This window comes from Morus notabilis, unplaced genomic scaffold, assembly GCF_000414095.1.
Source record: "Morus notabilis unplaced genomic scaffold, ASM41409v2 Scaffold114, whole genome shotgun sequence".
NCBI lineage: Eukaryota > Viridiplantae > Streptophyta > Magnoliopsida > Rosales > Moraceae > Morus > Morus notabilis.
The window spans coordinates 5,545-17,007 of NW_010359462.1; the positions used below are offsets into that span (position 1 = coordinate 5,545).

Sequence of the window (11,463 nt, forward strand, 5' to 3'; positions counted from 1 at the left end):
TTTGGAGAACACAATTTACATAACTGGAGAAGTCGGGTGAGGTTGATGCCACATTTTATCCACACTGTTACTATCCATATTAGTTTGAATGTGCATCTAGCAAAAAAGATCGTAAGAATTAGTAGATTTTTTATTGCATAGAATTTATGCTGCCAACAATCATTATTCTTTCAATGTCTATTCTACTTTCTACTTGAACTTTTTGTCTATATTTTCACCATTCATTGTAGACAACTGTTTTCGGATCAATACCCTGTTCATTTAGGTTGTTCCTTTTGCTTTTGCCAGTTCTTATCTCATTTTATATTCAATCTTTTTGCTCCGGCTGCAAAGGCCAATATTGCTTTAGTGCTTATGTTGTTCTGCTTCATTGATGATTGCAGATTACGTCTCTCTATGAGGGCCCTCTGGAATTCCTTTTTGTTGTGGAAAGTACAGAAGACCCTGCTTACCATGCTGTGTCTCGGTTTCTATCGGATTACAAGGTATACAGACACTCATAGTATCTATTCAGGTCTGAATTATCTGAAATAGATTAGTGACAGAGAAAAAGAAATCCAAGTTGAATGTCGTGCAGTATTATGACTCAATGCATGCATCTTTTACTGATAAAACTTATTGGGTTTGCAGCTCTATAGGTAATTTAATTACCGTGTATAACTGGTACTCGCATAGTAAATTAGGGTTCCTTTGGCTGAATTTTGTGTCCTCTTTCTGGTCTAGTGATATGATGATAAAACTAAACAAGAAGCGAGCCCTTCTAAAAAGCCTAGAAAGCCTAAAATGGCCCAAAAAAAGATCCAGCAAATGTTGATTTCTTGAAATGCTGCCCCCTGGGATTTTACACTGAATGTTCTTGCTCAGAAGTTCAAGGTTTGCTGGAATTGGAAGCCCAAATTTATTTTTATTTTCAGTGAGTTTTTCTTGTAGGTCTAGAAAAATTAATTACTGATAGTTTATTGCTTTCAGCTGTTATATTTGATAAAAATTTAATCAGATTTAAAAATATACAAAACAGATAATTGATATAAATTTAACGGATTAAAGTAAAAAACTACTGATAGTTCATTTTTCTAAACCTACAAATTCCAGCAGTTGTTTATTAGCAAAAAATTCCAAATAGAGTTCCTTTTTAACTACTACCTTCATTAGTAGTAAAGAGCCTTATTTGATTGCGTCATTGATCTTGGTCAAAGAAAATGAGGTTTATTTTGTTCTGCAGGCTCAAAGAAGAACATATTGGTCAAAAAGTTACCAGATGAGCAATTCTCAGAGGGAAACCGTAAATGAGATTGCATTTAACTATTTAAGATATATTATTTTCTCCTCATTTCTTTACTACTAAACCTAATTTCTATCGTTTCAAACAAAAATAAATAAATAAATAAAATAAAACTTGGTTTTCCAACCTCTTAAAGGGAAATAAATTCAATTAACAAATACAAATTACAAAATGCACTAACACAAAATGGATAATCAACAATTAACTGTTAAAATAAGCTTCAAAAAATGGTAAATTGCGCCATTGGAGAGATCAAGAAATTTGCATTTCCTTTCTTTACAACTTAAGCTGAGAAAAAAACAAAAAAAACCAATCATGAAAACACATTAGCGTGAATTTGAGGGGAAGAGTAGCATAAAGAGAAAGTTTGAATTGTATTAGAATAATGAGTTGTTTTTGGACCACGCGAAAAAGCTGAAAACGTACAAAAACTGATACATCCAATCAGTTTATACCTAACTGCATAAAGGTATATACAGTCCCAGTGTTGCCCTACCATTAGATATAAATATATACATATATATATAGATAGCTATCTATTTATTAGGATGGTCCATAACAATAACTAAAAAAATACACATCCACACAAATTTATTGGTTGTGGGTCCCATCATTAATAAAAGCATGCCATATCCGAAAGAGCTATTGGGGTGTTGATATTTAAAAGACGCCGAGTATCATTTTCCGTCAAAGAATGCTTTTATGTCGCTTTTTGTACAATCCTGTAATCAACCTACTTTATGTCGCTTAAAGTATTGTACATAGTAGGAGACTCAGAGTTGATCTTGAGAGACTGGGAGACTCAGAGTTGATCTTGAGTTGATCTTGAGAGGAAAATCAATCAAATTTAGATTGAGATGAGATGAGCCAACAACAGCCTCATTGTCAAGCCACTATTATCATGCCTTACGCTCAGCCTCGGCTCTCATTTCCGGCTTCAGCCTCCATGGCCTCCATGCCCCAAACTCAAACTCAAATCCCGGTTTATCAGCTCTCATTTCCGGCTTCAGCCTCCATGGCCTCCATGCCCCAAACTCAAGCTCAAGTACACACTAACCTTCAGCCTCAAGCTCAAGCTCAAGTACACACTAACTATGCGGATCAATTTTTCATCCCTTTTCCTCCTCCTCAACCTCCCGCTTCAGCTCCGGCGAGTTCTTCTCGTACGTCTTTTGTATTTCTTCCCATCTTTTTCCTTTTCTGTTCAATTATAGGTTTATGCAATAATGCAAGCAATGGATTATCTTTTTAGGGTTATGGTTATTTTTTTTTTGTTTGACTTCCTTTATGCTTTTATTTTAGGGCTTTATTTTTTTTGTCATTTGATTTCCTTTTCTTTTTTCTTTTTACTTTTTCTGTGAGGTAGGTTGTTTATATTGGCTTAATCAAACAATGGATTTTAGACCACTGTGAATGAAAGCTTAAAAAGTATCTTACGGTACTTTAGTTTGCTTAATTTTCAACAATTTTTTGAAACAAAGAATTTGTTATTATTTTTATGCACACAGTTCATCATATTACTTACATATGTATCTTGAACAATATAAATAGATAAACCTGAACATCTAATGCACAAGAATCGCCTACAAGAATGGACTCAGAAGTTGAACATACCATTGCCCATTTATCAAACCGTTAATGAAGGATTTCAAAACGCCCTACAGTTTAGAGCAATTGTATTAGTTGATGGTGTCAAATATACTTCTCAAAAGACTTTTTCCACCAGTAAAGCTGCTGAACAAGATGTTGCTGAACCGAACTTGCGCTGAACTATATATCCCAGAAAAAGCCTGATGATGGATTTCCACGGGGATTTCCAGATGCATTGCCTCTTATTCACAAGGTAATTTTTTTTCCTCAATGTAAATCTCACATAACATTTTCTCTTTATCTAACTATTTTTTCTTCCTCAATCAGTGCTCCTGAAATGTTTATGATAAAATGTCTGACAACTTTTCAAGTTTCCTTTAATCAAAGAAAAAAATGTCGAAGTGAAGATCGCAAACTTTCACAATAATGCTCCATACGTCACTGAAAATTTAACAAAGTTCCTTTAATATTTTATTTTTGCATCTAGTCCCAAGTCTTGCATTTTACTATTGCTAGGTGAGGGGAAAAAAAACAAAAAACAAAATGTTAAAGTGCATAAATGAGGTGCAACTTTCTAGTGGTTATTGTGGTTAATGTTTAGTAAGATTTTATTTCTTTTTTGAATTTTTGAAAATTACACTAAAACAGTTCCATACTTATTTATTTTAGCAACTATTGGTCATTATCGATGTAGTGGTTTAACTAAACCGTTCTTGATTATTTTTCAGGACACAGTCTTTTGCAAGTCTATCTTGAATGAATTTACTACTAAGATGAATATGAAAATGTCTACTTACAACACCATTAAACCCGAAAGATTGCTTCCGGTGTTCAATTCTTCTTTGGTTTTAAATGGTGTTTCTTACACTGGTGGTGCCGGTAAAAATAAGAAAGAGGCTGAACAATTGGCGGCTCGTACCTTTATTTTGTCACTTTTGGGGACCTTTACTACATTAGGAATTACAATTTTGTTTCGAGAACACTTGATTCTTAGGAGAAAATGGTGTTTTCATGTGTGGCCATATCGTGGCTGACTAATTGAGGATATTGCAGGTGATTCTAAAATGGGGAGAGTTCTTAATGATATCATTAAATCTAAAGTCAAGCTCTATACTGCGTTGCATAAGGTTAGTAACCTTAGCACGGTTCCTTCAATGGCAAACACGGCGCATTGTTCTGAGGGCGTGCCTGGTAAAGGTGTTGGAACTGAAGCTGGTTTGGCTGCTAACAATGCTCCAACAGCTGCTAGTAGTCTCCCAACAGTTGTTGATAATGCTGGGGCCGGTGCCGTTCCCGACTTTGGAAATGGGGTGCCGACGTATGAATTCCTGATAGTTGGGCCACAACCTTCTTTTGGAGTAAACGATCTACTTGTGCGAGCCACTCAAGCAACTGAATTTCCAATTGCTGCAATAAGTGTAATGACCGGGAAAATTTTAAGTCAAATTCGGACAGTTTGGTATTTGACCGTAATTCTTCCCGGAACAGAAAGTAGTAGAAATATTGATGTAATCAGGAAAGTGTTATGTAGAAACTTTATATATGGGGTAAAATCACCCGAAAAGTGTAAAGTTATAATACAAATATTTTTACAGAGAAAATTCGTAAATATCAGTTGTGAATAGTGAAATATCGGTTAAAAGTTAGAAATTTTAACGAGTATATTTTAGTTATGAAAAATTGAAATATTTGGTAAATGACCAAATGACCAGTTAGAAAAAGAGTAGAAATATTAGAAGTAAGGAAAATGGCAAAAGTTCATGAAACAGAATTTTTCTGAATCAATTAAAGCGGGAAACTGTAAAAAAAATGAGTACCGCGAGGGTACGCGTTTTGGGCAATTCTGGATCGTTTTAAATGAAAATTTCAGAAAAAGAAATTGACTATTGAGATACCCAAGAGGATTGGGTTGAATATGAGAAATTTGACCCAGGGTGCTCGGCAGTCCAGAAAAGCAGTATAGAACCTGTACTGGGTGTGAAATTATCGGTACCAGAAAGAGACTCGCTTTGAAAAATGGAAAGTTTGGTCTCGACAAGAAAAATGTGGGGAACATGGAACCACTTAAATTAAGTGTTAAACTTAATTAGAATTAGTAAAATTAAATTATGGGAATTAAAGGAATTTCTTTAATTTAATTTAGAAAGTAATATTAAGATATTATTAGAAATATTAATATAATATTCTATTACTCTTCAAAATGGCCTACGGATGACATTAGAAGCCAAGGGAAAATCAAGGAATCACCCGTTTTCGCCGAAATTTCTTCCGTTCAGTCCGGTAGAAACATAACCCGGGGCATTCTAGCGGAGAATCTCAACTTTTCAAGGTAAGATTTCAGACTTTTCATGAGAAACTGCATGCTTTTTCGTTGTTATGAATAGTAACTCATCTCGGAAAAAATCCGTAAAACTGAAAAACGAAACCGAGGTTTTATCGGGGACTACGATAGGAGTTTAAGGTACAAGTATTGAAAGGATTGAACAATTTTTTTTGGATTAACACTAAAAATCCGAAATACACTAGAAATGGAGAAAAAGTGTTGTTGTTCATTTTATGTTGGAATTTGTATTCAGGAATGTGAATTTAGACTACAGGTACCGAAATCAGAAGTAGAACGAGTTATTGAAAACTCGGGAAACTAGAAAAAACAAGGTAAAACTCTGCCGAAATTTCTAAAACCTAGTTAGTAAGTATTGAGTTAAGAATTCGACTCTCGAGAATGAGTAACAGTTTTAAAACTCGGAAGTGAATAGATTATGATTCAGAAACTGAGATACACGAATAGGTGTAATTTGCCTCTTGAGCTAGAATTCGGCCTAGAGGGGTTAAGTTAAAAAATGAGTTGAAATTGGATTTAGGAATCCAAGTATGAGAAATTTTGATGCTTGGAATAGGTGGTTAATACCTATTTTCATGAAATAGGTTTTGGTCTGAGAGCGGAAGCAACGAGAAAGAACTTCCAGCAAGCGGGAATCCTAGCGGATTAACAGTAAGTATAGACATTTATGTTTGTCTGGACTCGAGTAAGCTGTAATTAGACTTAGAACTATGAATTTACTTATGTTCTTAAGTCTATGTGATTATATGTGATTATACATGTTTGGAGGGCTTAGTGCTCTAGATTGCAGAAGGGCGACATATGGTTACCCTTATGCACAGTTAAAGTATGCAAGAAGTATTATGCATTTTATGATATCATGTGCACGTAGAGAAACGTTGCATATCATTTAGTAAAGAAAAAGACTGACGGGTCGTCGGCCTCCGCAAGGGAGGGAAATCTCATAGTGTAGAGATTCTGACTAGACCAGACAATAAGAAATGACCAGTAAAGTAAAAGATTGACGGGTCATCGGCCTCCGCAAGGGAGGAAAATCTCAAAGAGTAGAGATTCCGACTAGACCAGACAGTAAGCAGGGGTCCAGGCCCACAGAAGTAAGAACAGAAAGATAGAAAACAGTTTAAAGCATGTTTCACACGAGCATATTTGCATCATAACTCTTAATGTAATTTTTATTAGTTTATGATATTTGCATGTTTATACTTGCTGAGCGTTAGCTCATCAGTTTAGTCGTGTGCAGGTAACAAAGGTAAGCAGCCAGTCATATAGTGGTTTGCTTGATGGACAGACGGAGGCAAGGGTGACGGAAATGTCATGGGTACACGGGAGTGGTCTCTACTACGCTCGCTTAGAAATTAAATTCCACTGCAAAGTAATGTAATATAGAATACTAGTATGTATGTTCAGTTCTAAGAAGAAGATATTACAACCATTGTCTTAGTAAAGAACAACGGACTGTAATACGTTAAGACAAGTTTTTGGGCACTAGTTTAACATCCGAATCCTTAAAGTAATAGCAAGATATGATATTAGTGTAACAACATAACATGATAAGAACCCGAGGGTTAAAGTAAAGAAAAAAAATTTACCCGCATATGAACGTAAATTAAAGAGATAATAGTCTAACAACAAATAATGGATTAGACTATAACTTAGCATATTAGTAGTAGTATAAGGAACGGCGACCGCGCCGCGAGGGCGCGGGCCGTCACAACAAGTGCTGTTCTAGACTCTGGAAATAGGCCGCCAAAGCATGAATTCAAGACACAAAAGCCAGAACTTTCTTTTGGAGCAAACAACCAACCCGAGCCAGCCTCCCAAGCAATTACTAATTCAATTTGTGCTTCCAACTTCTGCACTCTCTATGGAAACTGGTCCAAGTTTAAAGAAGTGCCATAAGAACAAGAAGGCTAATAAGAGATAGTGCACTGGTGTATAAGTAGATGAATTTTACACTGCAGTTTGATTTGGAGGTCACTACACTTCGAAGTTTGTTGTGCTACTCATAAATATATATACAGCGACTGTGTAAGAAAAACATGAGACACAAGTATGGACAAATAAGTACACAAAAAAAAAAATAAATGAGAGTGAGAGAAAAGTGAGTGAGTGAGCGATTCTTAACTGGAGCTCTGTAATGCGTGATGCTTAGACAGCGAAATTTTGCAAATGAAATTATGAATGCGATAGCTCCAGAGAGAGAAATAATGATGATATTTACTAGACGTAAACCACCTCACACACCTCACACAGCTCACACGTTGTTGTTTAAATTCTTTTTCACTTCTCAAAATAGCCCCAACCTAAATGAGAATGTTGTTAAATTAAAGTATTTTTTTATTTTAATCCTGTTACGAATATTAGTATGTCCTTTTCAAATACGAAAGTTCTTCACTCAAATTGTGTTGAGAATATTTTACTAACACATTAATGCATGTAACAAAATTTTGGTTCCCTTCCGCAAACTATATTTGTTTCTTACTAGAATATTATGTTGTAGTGATGATTATTTTTTACATGTTGAAACTTTCATAATTAAACTTCCTAATTTAGGGGGTTTATATATGTTTAAGCTGAATTAGTATTGTACTTTCGGGGCTTAGTGACACTGTTTAGACACAATTAAATTTGTTTCAAGTTTGCTTTGAATTTAAACAAATTAATAGTTTTCAGTTTTAGAAAACTGACCAATATATCAAACCCTATTAACAAACTTTTAATGGAGACAATATAGTGGCCGGCATAATTTAACAGTTACTCTATAACTGACTGCATCTTAAGGTGTTTAATTCATTTTTTCCTACTTCTATCTTTCTTTTAATGGAGACAATATATAGGCAGTTTTTCCTCAAAAATAATACACTCTATATAAAAGAAGTATTTCCTCCACAAAAAAAAAAAAACAAAAACAAAAAACAAAAACAAATGAAATGATGATCAAAATATATACACTTCGAAGTTTGTTGTGCTACTTATAAATATAATTACTTTTTCTCTTGATGTACTTTTTCAACTTCTAGCAGTAAGTTGATGGAATTGTTTGAGTAGGATATTAGTTTCGGTTCTTGAGTCTAAGGTGCAGTTGTTCATTTGTTCCTTGATATTTTAACATGATTACTTATCTTTCCTTCTAAAATCTATAGTGTTGAACTGTTTCAGGTCCCGGGGGCCATAAATAGATAGATAACAGCTATGCATATTATGGAAATTTCTGCGCCCTTTTTGAAGGTTAATTCTTGGGAATAGAGTGCATTTTCAACATGCTATCACGAATTTATAAGTCCACCGTTTCTTTTGAACCACTAATTTCTCGTTGTGTTAGCTTTAATAATCCTATTCCTTCTAGTTCATCGCTACTGCCTCTAGGTTGGAGCAATATCCATCTAGACACTGCGTTGTGTTAGGATGAAATAGTAAGTGTCCTGCGTTGTGTTAGGAAGGCTCAAAAGCTTCAATGCGACTGAATCAATAAGTGGGCCACAAGCAGGATCCTCCTCAACGCCAGGGTTATGGATGATAATCTCTATTTGGGAAGCATCTGCTTTGAAACCGCATGAATATGAATCCCATCCAGTTCTGCTATACATGGTTTGCATTGGCAAAATTCCCCAGTCATTTGGCTCCGAACTCGGCGAAACCGACATGTTCAGCTTCTCCTCTTGGGCGCACGTGCGCGCGGCGCTGAACGTTAGCGAGTAGAACCCTTCCGTGATCACCTTTACCTTTTGCTTAATTGAAGCCTCGTTGCCAAGCCTCCCTGCAAAGGCTCCCTCAGGCACTACTAGTAACATGTCCCCTTGTGTATGACCTGATTTTATGTAATCAACTACGCCTGATATTTCCCAATTAGGAATTGCTTTGTGATTTAACACTAATGTGCCTTTCATTTCTGATGGTTTTGGACCATACTCGAAGTTCCCATTTGGTAGGTGACCTGAAATTAAACATATATACGTTATCTTCATAAAAGGGTTGAAAATATGAAAAGCCTAATACAAAATTGCTTATGAAGGTTCTAATATGTGACCGATCCTATTATGTCACTTTTTTTTTTTTCTGCTCATGCTCCTAAAATTAAAAATAGTGTTATAAGACATAAATCATGTTGAACACCACCCACTAATAGAAAGTCAATCCTAACAACATGAGATCCACAAATGAGATCCATTTTTTATTAATAGTAGTACTTAGCACGGATAGTCTCAAATATTTTGTAATATTATATAGTCACCCTTATGCTTTGTTTTGTACTTTCCGGTTCTTTGATTTATAGGCATTAACCATAATTTCTCTCCCCCTGTTCAGCTTGAAATATGATCAAGCACAATCAGAGAAATTAATTGTTCGGCCCACAAATGCATGACTCAGATGTAAAATAAGTCATATAGGGCCCAGTTTTCCTCTCAGAAGTACAGTAATTGACACTAATTTATATCCCAATTCTTAATTACTATTCAACGACCAAGGAAGGATATGAATATTAATGCCACTTATATATAGATATATATATATATATATTTAAGTGTAAGATTGAGACTTGATGCCGAAAATAAAATTTTTTTAAAAAAAGATGGAGACTTGACGAGGGTATGTTGCAAATCCCATAACATGTGGGAAAATGATAAGAATACCCTTGAGCAGGAATTAACAATCTGAGGCCAGAAAGGAAAAAAAAGTGTCTCCATGATTAAAGTAGAGCAATAAATATATAAGGCCTAAAATCATGGAAAATTGGAAATGATTTATTGCCAAGTCATTATCAACTGGATGTACAGCGCAAACCGAATAGCTTATCACGTGATCAAATATCTGCATGACATGCAAATCTACTGGCTTTCGAAGTCTTATTGTGTTTTTCTGTATAATCTTGAATTGCCGTTTCATTAAAATATATTGTAATGAGCAAATATAAAATAGGATATAAACTGCTTTTAGTCTGCTTAGTACCAAGCGAGTCATTAACCTATACCTATACTTTTAGTGAGAAAGAAAAGGACGGCAACTAAATAAGAGAAGAAATTTGTAGGCCATTTTATATAAGAGATTTTTTTTTAGTACGTTAACATATTGATAGGATATATTTTTTTGTCTCTCAAATATGTATAAAATCACATAAAAATAAAAAAATATGTAAATTTAACGGTTAAAAAACTTAACCTACTAGTACGTCAAAGAATTTCTCCTTATATATATGAAATAAAAATGAAATTGACCATACGGAAAAAGAGAAGGTTTTGATAGTTCATTTATAGAGGCAGTGCATTTATTGTACCAAAACTGACCAAACAAGAATAGAAATAACTTAAAGCCCCAACCTTTCTAACATATTTTATAACACCACCAGATCCAATGAGAAGCAGCAGACAAGAATAGAAAATTAAGCGCATGCACTATAAATAAAGCATAAGAAATAATTAATAAACAATATAAGATCCGATTAAACTTCCTTGTCACTTGTTTATTTTTCACAAAGACTTATAAGACTAGCATTTGATCCAAAGAATCACAACAAGTTTGTGAAATATAAATAAAGAAACTAATCCTAGATCAAGTTTTCTCAAAAAAAAAAAGATAAAAGAAATTAAGAAAGACTAGTCGATCTTTTTAGTATATCATAGAAATTATACAAAAAAATTCGGATATAAAGATCACAAATTAGAGAGAATAACTAGTATGGTTCTTTGACCATAAACATGTAAATGAAATAATATAACTGAAAATAACCTTGGATGCGTGTGCGCGCGCGTGTATATATATATGTATACATATATCTTCATAAGAACATAGTACATAGTAAATTAAGAAGCATAATTTCTATTACAGGGGAGTTGGTCAGATCAGCTTACCATTTCTAACAGCCGAAAATACTGTGTGGCTGATGGCACACAGTAGCACTAGCACCACCGTGGCTTTGTACACCTTCATTGAGAGAGAGAGAGAGAGAGAGAGAGAGGGAGGGCGGGAGAGAGAGAGAGAGAGAGAGAGAGAGAGAGAGAGAGAGAGAGAGAGGAGGGTGTTGGCGTCGAGATCATAGAGGTGACAGTGGGTTTTATTTATTTCTGCTTGTGAGAATGCCACTGAATTTGGAGGAATTCACAACTGTACCACTAGAACTATATCCTCAAAGTGCCACCTTCCAGGAAGCCATTCAATATTCATGGAACGAAATTGTTGGGTCAAGGCTCTATTTATTTTATTGATTTTAATTTAAAATTTAAAATTTATTATAATAAAAAATTTTTAAAAATAG

The 11,463-nt window shown here is 34.6% G+C and overlaps 1 protein-coding gene and 1 long non-coding RNA gene across 2 annotated transcripts; one reads left to right on the top strand and one right to left on the bottom strand.

The window, feature by feature from the left end:
• Positions 1-2,090: 2,090 nt before the first annotated feature.
• LOC21402657 lies at positions 2,091-3,794 on the top strand. The gene is made up of 3 exons (XR_002901868.1): positions 2,091-2,445; positions 2,834-3,125; positions 3,601-3,794. It is a non-coding gene; the product is annotated as an uncharacterized LOC21402657 (long non-coding RNA).
• A 4,678-nt stretch (positions 3,795-8,472) lies between these two features.
• On the bottom strand, positions 8,473-11,138 carry LOC21402658. Its single transcript, XM_010094360.2, has 2 exons — positions 11,060-11,138; positions 8,473-9,147 (listed from the first exon to the last, which is right to left on the bottom strand). Exons 1-2 carry the CDS (start codon positions 11,136-11,138, stop codon positions 8,597-8,599), a joined length of 630 nt encoding a protein of 209 aa, XP_010092662.1. The 3' UTR covers positions 8,473-8,596.
• Positions 11,139-11,463: the final 325 nt, after the last annotated feature.